This window comes from Vulpes vulpes, chromosome 4, assembly GCF_048418805.1.
Source record: "Vulpes vulpes isolate BD-2025 chromosome 4, VulVul3, whole genome shotgun sequence".
NCBI lineage: Eukaryota > Metazoa > Chordata > Mammalia > Carnivora > Canidae > Vulpes > Vulpes vulpes.
In genome coordinates, this window is record NC_132783.1 from 37,133,134 (window position 1) to 37,150,685 (window position 17,552).

The 17,552-nt window shown below is 43.3% G+C and overlaps 1 protein-coding gene across 1 annotated transcript in view; it reads right to left on the reverse strand.

Annotated features, from left to right (window-relative positions):
- Nucleotides 1-17,552, reverse strand: part of HADH (hydroxyacyl-CoA dehydrogenase) — a 44,691-nt gene extending 27,139 nt beyond the window's left edge. The window contains exon 1 of the mRNA XM_026017592.2: nucleotides 17,143-17,552. Within this exon, the coding sequence (XP_025873377.1) occupies nucleotides 17,143-17,274 (132 nt within the window). The 5' untranslated portion in view covers nucleotides 17,275-17,552. The remainder of the gene's footprint in view (nucleotides 1-17,142) is intronic.

The following is a 17,552-nucleotide window of genomic DNA, read 5'->3' on the forward strand; positions in this document are numbered from 1 at the left end:
CATCCAAACAAAAGACATCTGCCATGTGAGCACTAAAGCCTCAAAAGACACCTGAAATACCCTATGATTCTAGGACAGTTCTCAAAGTGTGGGTTCTGGACCAGCAGCACCAACCTCATCTGGGGAGGTGTTAGAAATGCAAATTCTCAGACTCCACTCCCAATCCAATATATCACAAACTACGGGTTGGGGCCAGAATTTTAGCAAAGCCTTCCTGTTGATTCTGATGCTCTAAGATCCGTGCTCAAATCTGGTCGCAGATTAAAATCAGCTGGGGAATATTTAAACCAACCAACGTCCGAACCTCATCTGCAGATACCCTAATTTATTTAGTCTGAAGGCACTGAGATTATGACCTGAGCCAAAACCAAGAGTTAGATGTTTAACTGACTGTGCGCCCTCAGGCGCCCTTCCCTTTTAAGATTTATTTATTTTAGAGAGAGAACTCAGGAGCACACACACAAAAGAAACTCCCTCAGATGATCCTAACAGTGTACCCCAAGTGCTAAAGTGTCACTCTAAAATAAAGAACTTATCTACCCTGGTTCCTATCCCCACCCACCCCAGCCCTTCTGGATTGCCAACTATCTCCTCAAACCACTGAGTTCCCTAGCGAAGAAATCCCTTGAGAAACTCCACAACAAACCGAAACCTGAGTCCACAGAGGTTTTTCCATCCCTAGTAACTACAGTTTAGAACACTTCCTATGTGCCACACATCAGGCCTATCCTATCTCATTTATTTAACCAATTCTCAAGTATCAAATGCCAATTTTAATAAGGTGTCACTTTATAGTTTTATAGTTTATTCTCTTGAAAGCAATTTATGAGATTAAAATCTGCAATAAGAGCATATAAAATTATTATTTTTGACATTCAGAACAGGAAATTATCATTATGCAGCTACCACTACTCCCACAGTGAATTACTGATCCCAAGACAAGATCTAGGCAATGTAAGTATCTATATCTTGAGCATTCTGCTAACCGCTGGGAGGCTCAGTTCTTCAGCATTCAGAGCGCTTACATCTTTACCAACTGCTAGTAACCATTCTATTCTCCCACTTCTTTTCAGAGCCTCAAAATCCTCTTTTCATAATGACTTTAGTTTGAAAAACAATGACCTCATCTAACCTTTCTGGAATCATAGTATCTAATATTAAGAAGAAGGTGTGTATAAAAAAAAAGTTACAAATAAAAAAAAAAAAAAGCGCTACACCTTTAAACTGAAACACAGGGATCCCTGGGTGGCTCAGCAGTTTAGTGCCTGCCTTCAGCCCAGGGCTTGATCTTAGAGACTTGGGATCCAGTCCCACGTGGGGCTCCCTGCATGGAGCCTGCTTCTCCCTCTTCCCTCTGCCTGTCTTCCCCCCCCCCCCCCCCCCCCCGTGTCTCTCATGAATAAATAAAATCTTAAAAAAAAACAGTGTTGACACTTGGGGTTCAACAACATTCCTCTTTCAGTCCCACAAAATAATACACTAGTAGTGTAGGGGCACATTCTTCAACAGCAAAAGCCTCCCAACTGAGTCTCCCCACTTTAAATTCATCTCTCCCAACCTTAACAGATGTTTGTTTCATTTTCTTAAAGTGCAAGTCAAAAAGTCTCCATGGGTTCATGTTTCTTCCTCCACTCCAGTTCTTTTAGCTTCTTCTTTTGACCTTAAAATCTCTTTCCCATCTAGCCTCTCTTTCTTATAAGAATCATACCTAACTGCTGCTGAGGCACACTTCTCTCTTATGATCGATACGGTGGTTCATGGTTGTGGCTTTCCAGTTACTCTTTCCCAATGAAAGCGGTGAGGTCTTCATTCATGGCTTTCAGTTACACTCTGGTTTGAAGGCTAAGAGCAGAACAAGACTGCTGTGTTGCTCTTGGACGCGAAATAATTGTACTGGGGTACACAAACAATCTGCACAGTGGGAAAGCCTTTGAGAATGGTCTGGGTGAAAAATGTAGGATTATTAAAAAATGCTTTCAACAAATGACCAAGTCACAGACAAAAAAACTTGGCTTCTTAGAAATGAGCATTCTTGATCCCCTCCCCAACACCTGCGCTCCCCTATGAATGGAGGGAACTACCATTTCAAGCACCAGGCTGGCCACATTTCCATTCATTCCTTAAACTACTGCCTACCACTAACTCAAATACCTATGTTGTTTGTGCCTCTTCCAGACTCTGGGATGACGTAGTGAACAAAACAAATTCCCTGCTCTCAGAGAGCTTTCACTTGTAAATTACCCAATTTCATCTTCATAACAGCCTTGAGCATTTAAACAATAAGCAAGCTGATGGTCTGGAGATGACTAGGATTTGAAGGTAGGGCTGTCTGCATCTGGAGCTCACATGCTGGCTATTCTTGACACAAAAGGCATGGCTGGGCCTAAGGGGAACAGTCAAGACCGTTCTGAGCTGGGCAAGAGCTAGTCCACCTGGAACTCAATTCCCAGCTGTGAGATGGGAAACATTCCATGACCTCTGTGGGCCATCTCCTGATCTAGGGAAAAACAGGGCAACAAGGTTGTTGAGAGGATTAAATGAGTTAATGTATGTTAAACACCCAAAATGGTACCTGGCATGTCACAGTAGCGTATCATTTTTACTCTAGGACCTCCCTTCCACCTTATTTGACAGTCTGAGGCCTAAACTGGATCCAGGTACAGCCTCCTAAGGTAAATCATTTTATTTTGCTTGTGTTTTTATACCTTCTCATCCCAAGACTTGTGCCCTTTCTGGTTTTCATTTTCAGGTTTTCCTTTCTATGTCCTTCCATTTTTACAAAAAGACTGGGATCTTTCTTCATTTAAGAAGAAAGTAAGGGGCACCTGGGTGGCTTAGTCAGTGAAACATCCAACTCTTGGTTTCGGCTCAGATCATGATCTCAGGGCTGTGGGACTGAGGCCACATCGGGCTCCTGGCTCAGCAGGGTGTCTGTCTGCTAGAGATTCTCCCTGCCGCCCCCCCTCCCCCGGATGTGCACGCGTGCACTCTTGCACTCTCTCTAAAATAAATAAATAAAACTTAAAAAAAAAAAAAGTGGGGAGGGAGCACCTGCAAACTTCCTTAACTGCCTAATGCTGGCCTTCACTTCACCACCAAAGTCCTTCAACTACTGGGCGGCAGAGCAGCATACAGAACACAAGGTTTAGAACTGGACTTCCTAGGTTTAAATCCTGGCTTAGCCACTCACTGCATGACTTCAGGCAAGTTCTTCAGCCTATCTATGGTTTCCTGATGTGTCATGAGGGATTACACAGTATCCATCTCACTGGACTACCGTGACGATTAAAGAAGCAAATGCATTCCAAGTGCTTAGACCAATGCTGGGCACACAGAAAGTGCAATGATGCTTGTTAGCTGCCACTCTGGTCACCACACTTGGTGCTTCCACCTTCTCCCCAGCCATACAGTTCCTAAACCCTAGGAGTATGGTTTCCTCCATCACCACTGCTGTACAAAATTACAGCTAACTTATCTGTGGTCTTCTAATTGCTAAAGCCAACACCTATTCTTTGACTTCATCCTTTACTTTTTCCAGAGCCCTATATTCGGCCAACTACGGCTTATTTTTTAAACTCTCTCTTCAATTTCTTTCTCTATTTCTTATCTCTGCTATTGGCCATATTGACTTCTCAATCTTCTCAGCCTCTAAACAAAGGTATCTTTCAAGGTTCTGCTTTCAATATTCTTTTTCTGTCTCTCTTTTCCTTCTGGAACCTCAAACATTCTCATAATTCCACCTGTGCCTACAACTAACATTCTGTCCCCAGTCACCATCTTGACCCTAAAACCAGTTCTCTTTGACCTTCATTAATGGTACCATTCTTCTGTCAGTCACAATTTGCTCTACAACACTTTTTTTCTTAATCTCAACCCTTAATTACCGTCCAAGAAAATCCTAGCCATTATTCAAGACCCACTTCAAATGCTACCATCTCCATGGAGCCTTTTTCCAAATGAATGTGCTCTTTTTTGTTTTGAAACCTCAGAGCTAGATTTTTACTGTCTTACTCTACTACTTTATACCAAAGTAAACTGTCATTTGGATGTTTGTCTAGCAATCTCTGCTCCTGGATTGAAGTTCCTTAAGGCAGAAACTGATTTTTTCTTTATGTTCTTCCGGTATTTATCACAAACCTTGCACATGGTGGCTATCCCCTAAATAGCTGCTAAGTACTAAATGCTTTGGAGTATAGTAACCTGAACCTGTACTCTTCTCCAGCCACACCACACTTCTTCCTCCTCCGTACCATTTCACTGGTTCATACCCCAGCCCAGGTGTTTCCCTCCACCATGATGCCCCCTCTCCCTAACTACTGCTTGGGGGACTCCAGTCATCTTTTATAATTCAACACAGAGACTATTTCTCCATTGGCGAAAACTTTCCCAACCTTTAACCTTCTTGGCACTTCTACTAATTTACAGATACAAAATATCTTTCATGTAGGACTCCAAACATTGAATGAAAAAACACAGAGCTGCTGTAAGCCATCAGTTATCAACCGCTGCTCTGTTTTGTAAAGGCAATGCAATCATCAGGATATGAACACACAGATAAATCAAAAACAAATTGGTCATAGGCTATTTTATGTTGTAAAAATCTCACATAGTTCAGAATAATAGTCACTAACCAACCAGTATGTGGAAGAAATTCCAAATGTGAAAAATAAAAGATAAATTAGATAAGGAAAAGTTGAGCAACACCAACTTTTAATGATGATCTCAACATAATACCTAGAGACCTTCTCAAAAGAGCTGTTGCATCATCCACTTCAGAGTCTGAATTTGCTGTTACCCCAATACCAACACAGGGTGGTTCTGGCACACTCCATCTGTAGTCCAACCAGAATTTCCAGTAATGGCATCTGGGTGGCTCAGTCAGTTAAGTGTCTGACTCCTGATTTCCGTTCAGGTATCAGGGTCTTGAGATTATGACCCGTATCAGGCTCCATGCTTAGCATGGAGTCTGCTTGAGATTCTCTCTCTGTCCCTCCACCCACTCTCTCTCTCTCCGAATAAAAAAAAAATCTTTAAAAAATATTTCCAGGGATCCCTGGGTGGCTCAGCGGTTTAGCGCCTGCCTTTGGCCCAGGGCACGATCCTGGAGTCCCGGGATCAGGTCCCACGTCGGGCTCCTGGCATGGAGCCTGCTTCTCCCTCCTCCTGTGTCTCTGCCTCTCTCTCTCTCTGCCTCTCTCTCTCTATCATGAATAAATACATAAATATTTTTAAAAAATAAAAATATTTCCAGTAAATATAAATTTCATATACACATACGTAGTACAATATATACATATGCCTTTTTTTTTTTTTTAAGAGAGAGCGTGCAAGCTGGGGGTAGGGGTGGGAAGGTGCAGAGGGAGAGACTCTTAAGCAGGCTCCACTCCCAGAATGGAGCGAGACTTGGGGCTTGATCTCACAACCCTGAGGTCATGACCTGAACCAAAATCAAGAGTCATATGCTTAACTGACTGAGCCACCCAGATGCCCTTATACATATACTTTTTAAATATCCCTTTTTTCTTACCATAGAAGATGCATCATATAGATCAGATCATATCTTATATATTTAAAAGTCTTACCTTAAGGTATTTTTTTAAGATTTACTTACTTATTTTAGAAGGAGCATGCATGTGCACAAGCGAGCATGAGTAGGGGGAGCAGTGGAGGGAGAGGGAGACAACTGAGCCACCCAGGCACCCTTACCTTAAGGTACTTAAACCAAAACTTTCATCTGTATCAGGTCACTTTCCAGATATGACAAAAAGGCAATCTATCTGCCTTTTATTAATTAGCTGTTGATGCTTGTATTTCCTTCTCTGGACAATGAGCTCCTCAAGAGCACCAACCACATATTGCCTTTTACCCTCCCCAATCCCCAGCACATGCAAGACACTTATTAGTATTTGTGAAAAGAACACATGAGTGACAGATTTATTTCTAAAAAGCCTTAGTTTGAAAAAAAAAAAAAAGCCTTAGTTTGTAAATTATCTTAAGGCAAAGTTCTCAAGAAGTCATGACTATAGAAAGTGGCTAAAGTTAACACAAGAAACAACAGATGTTGGCAAGGATTTGGAGAAAGGGGAACTCTTGTACCCTGTTGGTGGGAATGCAAACTGGTGCAGCCAGTTTGGAAAACAGTATGAAGTTTCCTCAAAAAGTAAAAAATAGAACTACTCTATGATCTAGCAATTGCGCTACTAGGTATTTACCCAAAGGACATAAAAATACAGATTCGAAGGGAGATAATGCACACCAATGTTTATAGCAGCATTGTCAACAACAGCTAAACTATGTCAAGAGCCCAAATCTCCATCAACTGATGAATGGAGAGAAGTGGGGTGGGTGGGTGTGTGTGTGGGGGGGTGTTTAATGGAATATTACTTAGCCATAAAAACAGAATGAAATCTTGCCATTTGCAAAGACGGATGGAGCCAGTGAGTATAATGCTAAATAAAATGAATCAGAGAAAGACAAATATTGTATAATTTTACTCATATGTGGAATTTAAAAATCAAAACAGCTGAACATGGTGGAGGGGGAAGGAAGGCAAACCAGTCTTAATTATACAGAACAAACAGGGTTATTGGGGGGAGGTGGCAGGGGATGGGCTAGATGCATGATCATTATTAAGGAGGGCACTTGTGACGGGCATCAGATGTTGTATGTAAGTGACAAATCACTAAATTCTACACCTGAAACTAATATTACACTGTACGCTAACTGGAATTCAAAAAAACCTGAAAAAGAGTCATGATTATAACTAGAAACTAGAATACACTTTATGTAACTTTCAAGTTATTTCAGAATTATGAAAGATCACTCTACTTTGAAAAGTACAGTAACAACAAAAAGAGCTAATAACCAGAGTCCTTTAGTCAATTACCAAGGGGAAAAACTGCTCCAAGAGTCTCATTTTGGCAAGCAGATTAACTGTTTACTGGCACCGGTGGTTAAGATATCAGGCAAAAGGGGAACTGAAGGACAACTGCCGTGCAGTATGAGTACCCTGTGATTTCAAAAATGAACTTATGCTTAATGTCTTCCAGGATATGACTACATCTTGTACCTTTTTATCAAAGAAGCTATAGGCAATGCTAGAGGCATACAAACCCTGTAGTATTTGTGACCATTTGTGAGGGGCATATGTGTAAGCCAGGTCAAGGATGGCCACAGACACACAAGCTCACTCCCTCAAACACAGGTTTCTCCTTTATCCCACTGGGCAAACTAAGGCACCTTAGCTTCTCAACTATTGCAAGGTCAGGGATCAGCAAAAGCATTTATTCACGTTTATTAGCCACAGAAACCAAGACCATTGATTTTTAGAGCAGAAAGATACTCTAAAGATCATTCAGTGTAGTGACTTTCAAACTTCTTTAACCATAAAATTCTCCTTTATGGGAATACATACAGAAGAGCAATATATAAAACAGAGGTTAGGGAAAGGAAGTTTGCGTACCACCAAGAAGATTCATAGAACCCTTAAAGTCCACCAGTCTTTAGTGTAAAAACCTCTAATCTATTCACATCCATTAGGATGGCTATTAGAAAAACAAAACAAAACAGAAAATAAATATTGGCAAAGATATGGAGAAACTGGCACCCTTGCACACTGCTGATGAGAATGTAAAATGTTGCAGCTGCTGTGGAATACATCATAGCAATTCCTCAAAAATTTAAAGATAATTACATATTATCCAGCAATTCTACTTCTAGGTATATACCCAAAAGAACTGAAAGCAAGGACTTTCAATAGCCCTTGTTATTCCTCTGTATACCCATATTCACGGCAGCATTATTCACAATAACCAAAAAGTGGAAGTAACCCAAGTATCCCAAGACAGATAAATGGATAGACAAAATACAGTATATACATTATTCCATTTAAAAATATTCCACTGAACTATTATTCCCTAGAAAAGAAGGAAACTCTGACACATGGTACAATATGAATGAACCTTGAAGATATAATACTAAGTGAAATAAGCTAGTCACAAAAGAATACTGTATGGTTCCATTTATGTACCTAGAACAGTCAAATTCAGAGATAGAAAGTAGATGTCTGGTTCTAAGGGCTGGGGAAGGGTGAAGAGAAGTTATCATTCAGTGGGTACAGAACTTCAGTTTTGTAAGATGCAGAGCTCTGGAGATAGATGATGGTGATGGTTTTGCAACAAAACCATCTTTTGTAGAGATCTAAATGCCATTGAATTGCATACAGGTTTCCCTGGCGATACTATCTCGAAGTAGAGCACTCTTATGAAAACTTGTGTAAGCCAAAATGATATAAAACAAAGAAGCAATTACCATTAATTTATATGGAAAAATTTTGAGCCTCTGCAGACCTAAAAAATAACCCCTCTTACGCTTCTCTGATACCTTAGGACACATCTTGCCAATGGATACACAAAATAAATTTAGATAAAGCACAGATGCTCAGAGACACAGTTCAAAGCTGTGATGCCTTGAAGCTAAGTGTAGTTCCCAGGGAAGAAGCTGCTTACAGTGTGTGTTGCCTCTGTAATGGCTCACTGCCAAACAAATGCTGAGTGCTATTTTGGCTTTTCACCTGTTTTCATAAAAGTAAAATCCACCATGTGTTTTTTTCAATTACCAAAAACAGGGACTAATGTAGATCTTTCGTAAAAGCAAAGTGGTGTAAACCAAGTTCTTGGAAAGCGGGGAATACCTGCAATTTAAAAATGGCAAAAATTATAGTTCACGTTATGTATATATTTACAATTTAAAAAAAAAAAAAAACCTTTGTTCTAACCCAACACAACACTTTCATTTTACTGAGGAAAGAAATAGAACTAAAGTTGAAAAACTATTCACTTAAGATCACATACAGGCAGTAGTGATCTACCCACAATGTAATTCCATGAAAGGTACTTCTGTCTATAATGCTTACTCCATCAAACTCTTCAATGGAACCCAGTGACCAAAGAATAAAACTTAAGTTCCTACGTATGGCATGCAAAGCCCTCCAGGATGGAGATTCACCTCCTCTCCAGACACACTGTTCACTGATGCCTAACACCCTAACACCACAACAAGGCCTATAGCCTCCACATCTACTACTGTCTCATCTCCTGGCCTCTGCACTGTCCACACCTTCTCCCCAACCTCTCCTCACTAAGTCTGAGTATCATCACACATACCAAGTACTGGATATCACAGATACTACGTGAGATTACTTTTCCAGATCTTACGCCGCAAGATCTTCTTTGGCCCCGGGCTGGGTATCCCTCTGGTGCTCCTATAATACCCCTGTACACCCTCACCACTGCACCCACCACACTGTTACGACTCATCACTGTTAAGACAACAACGCTGGCTTCCCTACTTTCCTACAGCAGGCTCCTGACAAAAAAATGTCATTCGTCTCTGTTCACTGAGCACCAAGACCCGACCTGGCTGCTGGGTCCTCAGGAAGTACTGACTGAGCGTCTTAGAACGCCAAGATAAGATCAGATCTCCTGAAAGTCCAGGGTTCTTTTCATCCGTGTGCCTGAGGGCCTCCCTCAGTGTGAAAATCATTATATTACCGAAGGCTCTTACTCTTCATGTGTCATGGATGCAAAGAAACCACATTCCTTCTTGCATAATGCAACAATACCACCCAAGTTGGTCCCAACTTTCTGAGAAGGAGATAGTAGTGGAGAAACAGAACACAAAAAGAAAGGTCTTTTTTCTCCCCTCCGATAGACATGTTATTTTTATATTAAGGAGAGCTCTTTCTGGCACTTTACCTTGAGTGACTACAATTTAAACAACCCATTTAAAGCTCTTGTTTTATATTACAGTACCCATTCACTGTAAGCCCTTGAGGACAATCTGTAATGGAAAAAATTTATTTGAGGGCTATGTCCTCATAGCTCCATGACTTCCCTAGCCTTGGTGGAAGGCAGGCTTAGCCAGGGAGAAATATTTTTAGACAAGGGTGCTTCAGAGCTGTAAAAATAGGCCAGGTGAATAGCACACTTTCAAAAGCCTCTGAGTACTCCGGCCACAGGGCCAAGTAAACATGCCAAGCAGAAGAATGCTGGATTTATATATTTTTGCAAACACATCGCCAGATTTGAAGCAGCTTCTCTGAAACATAACCTGAATGGTAAATCTGTGAGAACTACATGAACTACATCAACTAGTACAGTGAGCTGTCCCATGTGCCCCTACACTACAGGAGGACTGCATGTTATCAGCTGTACATTCTCTCAGAAAACTATTCTGACTTCCTTCCAATTCCCAGAATAAGTGCACTGAGTTAGTGCTCATGACGCTGACTGTACCCCAGAGGTTGCTGTTCTTTGCATCAAGGCCTGCCCTTGAGCTCATGATTTGATCCAGGGAGGGAAAAAGTCATAAATCAGATGTGTTTCTCAGAGCTGGCAACTCTGGGTTTATGATTATCTCTGATTGTGCAATTCCTTCAACTCTGCCTTCAGCAGTTGTTGTCTTCACTAACTTCGATAATCAAAAAAGGCATTCCGTTGAGGCTTTCAACTACCACTGCCACCATAACCAGCTGGTTTGTTCTTAAAACAGTTTAATTCATTAGCTAGTTTAATTTTTTTTTACTTAGATTTTTATATTTCAAAAAGTATTTCTAAAAAGCTAAAGAAATGCACTTCCATCTTCAGATGAGAAGTCTGTCAAAAGAAAAAAATTTTTTTTGAAAATTCAATAAGCATCTGGAGTTGGTAATGTAGAGAAAAATAACTCCTCTCCCAGGACTCTCTCCTCCCATCTCTCAGCAACCCCAAGAAGTTATAACTGGACGTGTCACTAGCATCAACAAACTCTCGGTTATATTTAAGTATTTCTCTGAGATGTTGCCATGAGGAATACTTTCTGAGTAGAAGAGACAGTTCCAAATCCAAACTGCTCTCTAGGAAGATTAGTATGGCAATGTTTGCTACAATGGCGGGGCAGGGGATGGGGGAGAGGTTTGCTGAAAAAGGTCCAAGTAAGAGGCTCCCACAACAATTCAAGTATCAATGCCGGGTCCAGGAATTACAAAGGGGAGCACAGGGAAAAGAACACTCCTCACAGAGGAAAGCCTCAGAGCCTTTTGTGGCACAGAGGAGACTCTGACCATGACCCCATCTTCAGAGTATATGTGGCTGGAAGAACAAGTGTGGTAATGACAGAGGGAGGAAAAGTCCCAGGGAAAGCTGGAGGGGACAAAGGAAGGGAACATGATAAATAATTAAGTCTTGGCAAGTGACTTTGAGTCTATTCTCGGCAGAAAATGGCATCAGAGCAGCCAAAGAGAGATCACCAGGGAATGATTCTAACTTTGAGTCTAGAGCTAAGGAGAGGTCAACCTTTTATCTGTTGATTCCAGATACCTGTAAAAACCCCTTTGCCCAGGGAGACCACACTTCTCTCCACAACACAGCGGAGGCCAGGGGTGAGGGCAGAACTGTGGTTACCTCGGCTTCAGGGATCAAACCTCTTCAAAGACAGCGAAGAGAATCTAGAATTAGAGAAATCATCGCCGGATTGATCTCACAAGTCTACATGAAAGCAACATTTACTGAACAGTTCCCACTGAACATGCTAGTTAGGTCTCTTCGGCTCTTTGGGCATTTAGCTCTCACAGCACCGTGAGGCAAGTATCCTTGTCCGCAGATAAAAGAGGCAGAGAAGGGTTAAATGACTCACCTAAGGTTCCTACAGCAAAGACAGGTAGGTAGGGCTGGGTGCTAAGCTCTGGGAGGCACCTCATACCCTGCTCACTTTCAAGTGTTACACCACCACTCACCAGAAACTGCGTTGTTAATATACCCCAGGCAGACGCAGGGCGAAGAGCAGTGTAAGCCCCCTATGGTCCTAGGACAGCGAGGCAGTGAGGAGTGTGCCTGAGGCAGATACGGGGAGAAACAGAAGTGGGGGGGAAGAAAATTAGAAACTCAAGCAAGGGGCAGGTAACAGCGAGGCTGGATCTAGGACATGGTAGAGAACACCCAAAACCTGACTGAGGTGCCATTTCTGCTCTACAATGTCCAAACATATTCTTTAGCATTCTTTTTTGTCTATTAGCCCCACCTCTTCTACATTAGCTCCAGCCCCAATGACTAATATGCTGACAAGGGCTGGTTTTGCTGTCCCAGTACATGGATGAAGCTCAGACAAGAGCCCGGCAAAGAAGTGAGCAACAACACAGGGACCGAGGGAAGAGCTTCATGACGAATGCATCCTATACCCTTAAGGAGGGAGTTAACCTGAATAAAAACATCGCCGGGCAGCCCGGGTGGCTCACCACCTTCAGCCCAGGGTGTGATCCTGGAGACCCGGGATCGAGTCCCGTATCGGGCTCCCTGTAAGGAGCCTGCTTCTCCCCCCCTGCCTGTGTCTCTGTGTCTCTGCCTCTCTCTCTCTCTCTCTCTCTCTCTGCATCCCTCATAAATAAATAAAATCTTTAAAAACAAAAACAAAAAAACATCCCCTCCAGAAAGAACACTCAAAAGGAGAGCTTACAGCCAGGTAACTGTGCCAGTCTCCTGTGATCCTGAAACTTTTCCCAGGCCACTTCACTGTTTTCAAGCACAGTTTAACAGAGATGTATTCACTGTAGCATTTAAAAAAAAAAAAAAATAGAGTTAAACACTGGGCAATTGTGACCACTCTTTCATTCAATATCAGAAAACTCAGGACAGGGGGCAAAGAGTGGCTGGGGAGGAAAAAAACTCTCAGGTCCACTTGAGTCCTTATTAAGCATCACAAAGTAACACAGATGTCTGAGGAAACATTCATCTGTAGCTTAGAATGCTCTCCCCCACCATACCCCAACTTTGTTTTAATTGTCTAAAGAGCCTTCCCCAGAAGAAATGTGTCCTTTTTGCTTTTTAAGGGGAACAAAAAAGGCTTTGGGTGAGAAGAATCAGGCCCCGAACCCCTTGCAAACTTTCTCATTTCCTCAAAGAAATATAGTGCACTAAAAGGAAGGTTGTACCAGGAGCCCTGAGGAATTCAGCTTCCGAAATGTCCATTTTCAGGGAGCCCATAGGCTTCCCCCAACCCCACACTCCCAGTAACTTAATGAAAGCTATGGGCTCTCTGGGCTCCTCAGATGAAAAAAATAGGCAATGAACAAAACAAAGTTCAGAAAGGAATCTTTCAATAAATTGAAGAAATGCACAGCTAGTACTTTTCTTCCTTTTCTCCCCTCCTTTACTGAACAAAAAACAACCTGCCCTTCCTCAAGGGTCATTTAATGCTATAAGCTTCTTTGCTGGCCTAAGTATTTGGTCAAAGCTAAGTTGGTAATCAGAACCATGTCAAAAGTCTGTAATGGACAAACACACAAGTTAACCTTACTAAATATTAACCTGCAGTCTAAGGGATTTTTTAATTTTAAACAAACAAAAAAATGACAGGCAAAGTAGATGCTCTTAGAGAATACAAATGTACAAATGGCCTGTGCTCTGATCAAACGTAATGAAGCACAAACCTCACTTATCTGAAACTGCTAAATTGCTTGAGAAATGTGTCAGGCTCCCAAAAAACATATTCAAAAAAAAATTTTTTTATCCCACTCAGCATGAATTGGAACATATGGCAAAATGATTAATTTTACAAAAAATTAAAATTGTAAATAGAGCTACACCCTGAATAAAATTAAACTACCTCAGAAAGAGTTCAGAAGAGTGAAGATGAACGCATAGCTTAGATGCTAGTTTGTGCTTGTGTTTTTAAGGCTTCACTGAGGATTTATGATGGGTTGGGGGCGGGGGGGGGGCGAGGATAAAAGGTGCCTTCCTTCTTTTCAGAGATCCATAAGCAAACAAAGCACAGTATCAACTGGCATTTGTGTTCAAGATTAAACATGTTGAAACAAAATCATGACCAATATTCTCCATCTAAATATTACAGTCCCACCTCTGCAGCAACAATCAGAGTTAGGTGTGGAGACCAGAGGAGGAGGACAAATGGACAAGGATTACTGCAATGAAGATAATCATTGTAAGGGCAGCGAACATTTTGTGAGCTCTTATTCGGTGTCAGACACTGTGCTAAGTGCCTGACGTATACTAATTCATTCAATCCTCTCCATACTCCTACCACACTAGTACTTAGTCCAACTTTAGAAATAAGTAAACTGAAGCCATAGGTTAAGTAAATTTCATATGTTAACAGAGCCAGTTAAGTAACTTTCCCACGTTAACAGAGCCAGCATATGAAGCAGAGCCAATATAAAAATCATCCAATTCCCCATAATGAACTGGAGCCAACCCATGTTCAAAACACATCAACTTATTCATCAGTGGCACTCAATAAGCAAAATAACTTTACCCTATGCCAAAAACCCTAGATTAAGGGGCACAAAGAATGAAGTGATACTGCTAGAATTGCATGCTTCAGGGTGAAATGCAAAAACAGATCAGCTAAACCATCCCAAAACATCAGTGAACCCAACCAACTGGCTGACAGTGGCACACAGAGATGTTCCGCAGGAAAGCACGGTTTCCCTCCCCAGGATTAAAGTTGTCACCTGAAGTTGGTGAGGCTCTTTAAAACCTTGCTATGTGAGAATGGAACTGTGTTCCTTATGAATGTTCACTACTTAGATTTCTGGTCTTTTATTTTTTTCCCCTGGGCCTCACAACCAATAAGGGGCTCGAACTCACAAACCCAAGATCAAGAGTCACACGCTCCTCTGAATCAGCCAGCCAGCTACCCTAGAGTTCTGGTCTTTTTCAACTTTCAGAATGACAATTCCATTATGTTTCCAACCAGAGGGGTAAATAACACTCTTCCCCCTTAACTTTGAAAAGGCACTCCCTGCTCCAACTACTCAAGGACTGGACCCCCAAGTATGTGTTCCCACCAATGTCAGTCATTTCTCCCCACTCCTTTCTCAAGTGAATGCACCATTACCATACCCATAATTTTAGGTGCTACCTCTGTGCTTTTTCATGTAACATAACACCCTTTTTCATGGTATCCCAATAATGGTTGCAGCCTTCCAGACACTGGAAGCAATCCGACTTTGTACAAAAGTTGAGGCAATGCTTTTCACACCACTCCTAATCCTCTTCCATTGATGACTTCAAGATACTGTTCATTTCCTATATTGTTACTGGAGGCATAAAGCCCTAATAATTTGTCACCAAGATGTTGTTTAAGTGTTTTTAAACCAGTGCATTATTTTACATCTGCCCAGAATAAATCTTGCTCTCATAGCCTTGGGAGAGTCTGGTGGAGCAGGAAATATGTAAGTGTGCCCAAGCTAAGCTCTGAGTATCATGTAGTCTAATATGTGGAACTTTCAGGTTAAAGGGACTTACTCCTCTTCAGATGTAACACAGGTTACAGGAAACCATAATCTAGCAGCCAGGGCATCCACACAACAAAAAGGGCAATCAATGCATGGCCAAAAACATGGTCTCAGAAGATAGAAATGAGAGACTGTCAGAAGTCAGATGGATAAAAATATTTTTAAAAAATACTAATTTTGGGATCCCTGGGTGGCACAGAGGTTTGGCGCCTGCCTTTGGCCCAGGGTGCGATCCTGGAGACCCGGGATCGAATCCCACATCCGGCTCCCGGTGCATGGAGCCTGCTTCTCCCTCTGCCTATGTCTCTGCCTCTCTCTCTCTCTCTCTGTGTGTGACTATCATAAATAAATAAAAAATTAAAAAAAAAAATTTAAAAAATACTAATTTTGGGCAGCCCTGGTGGCTCAGCGGTTTAACACCGGGGTGTGATCCTGGAGACCTGGGACAGAGTCCTATGTCAGGCTTCCTGCATGGAGCCTGCTTCTCCCTCTGCCTGTGTCTCTGCCTCTCTCTCTCTCTGTGTGTCTCTCATGAATAAATATATAAAATCTTTTTAAAAAAAATTTAAATACTAATTTTAAGAGAAAATGCAATGAATATGCTGCAAAAAACATGCAGGGAGGGAGAATTAAGACATAGTAATAAAAGTTTTTGTTTGTTTTTGAGAGAAAGAGAGACGGAGGGAGGGAGAGAATCCTAAGCAGGCTCTTCACTCAGTGCAAGGCGGGGCTGGACCCCACAACCCCAAGATCATGACCTGCACTGAACTCAAGAGTCAGACTTAACCCCCTGAACCACCCAGGCGCCCCAAAAGACTTTTTTTTTAAAAAGCAAGCACAGAAGCGTGGATTTGGCTGCAAACAGACACTGAAAAAAATTAAACCTTCTTGATTGTAGCCACTGCCCTAGAGTACTCTCTTAAGAAACACTTGTTAATAACTGCCTCCGTTCTCGACAACGTAAGTTGCAAAGGGCTGAAACGCTAAGAATAAAATCAGCTAAGAAAATCACAGTCGTCCAATGCGACCTGGAAGGTAACCGCTGAAAATAAATAAATAAATAAATAAATAAAAATACAAGTATCACAGTATCCGGATAATCGGTGGCACAAATGACTCCGTAGCCCAGCTCAGGTGGCACAGGGCAGAGTCCTGAGGACGAACAGCGCGCTCAGGCCCTCCTCCTGGGCTCTCAGCCACCTTACTCCCACACTCCCAGGCCTTAAACCGCGCTGTTTTCGGCGCAGAGGGGAACAGGTCAAAGTGGCCTAGCCAAGGCGCTCGCAGCGGGAGTCGTTCCAGGGCCTCGCAAGCTCCAACTCGGTAACTTTACAAAGTGCTACCAAAACGAGGACTATTTTTCTTCTTGCTAACCCACGAGCAAAAGGAAACACAAGACGGGGGCGGGAAAGAGAGATCGTTTAGGAGAGCAGAAAACAGGTCGGACAAAGACTCATAAAAAATTAACAGAAACAAAACTAACTGATCGCAGCCCAGGCCTCTGGAAGCAAACTCGGTCTCAGCCGAGCGGCGAGCGCGCACGTTACCCCTCAGTACCGTCTCCGCCTGCACCGCCCGGTGCCAAAGCGCATTCAGAGACCCCTCGCACGGAGCCTTCATCGGGCCCCGGGGCGGCCGGGATTCAGGGACCAGGGCCCTGGGGCTCAACCCAACAACACGGGTTCTTTGGGGGAGCGGAGGGGACTCAGGCCCAGACTCGAGGCTTTTCAACCGCGCCGCGAGGGGCGGGTGGCCTTTGCCCCGGCGCCCACGCCGCCTGTCTGCTGCCCGGAGCCTGCCCCAGGCGCGCGCAGCGACGTCGAGCCGGGTCCGCCGGCCGCCCGGCGGCTCACCTGGGCGATGCCGGCGCCCATCAGCCCGCCGCCGATAACCGTCACGTGCTTGACGATGATCTTCTTCGCCGAGGCCGAGGCAGTGGACGAGGAGGACACCGAGCGCACGAACTGGCGGGTCACGAAAGCCATGCTGCGCACACAAAGGCGGCGACGACACGACCCAGCGGAGCTCTCCGCCGCGCAAGGACTAGCCAGGAGCTGACCTCTGGGGGCGCAGCCCGCCCCGCCCCTCCGGCCCGCGCGCCCGCGCGTTCGGTGACGTCACGGACGGCGGGGGTGGAGACTCGAGGTGCGCCCCGCCCATTGGCCCGCGCCCGCCGGGGACCGCGTTCGAACGTCCGAGCGCGGCTTCCGGGCCCGCGTGGTCTGGCACAGCTACACCTACGGGCGGGGAAGGGGGCGTGGTC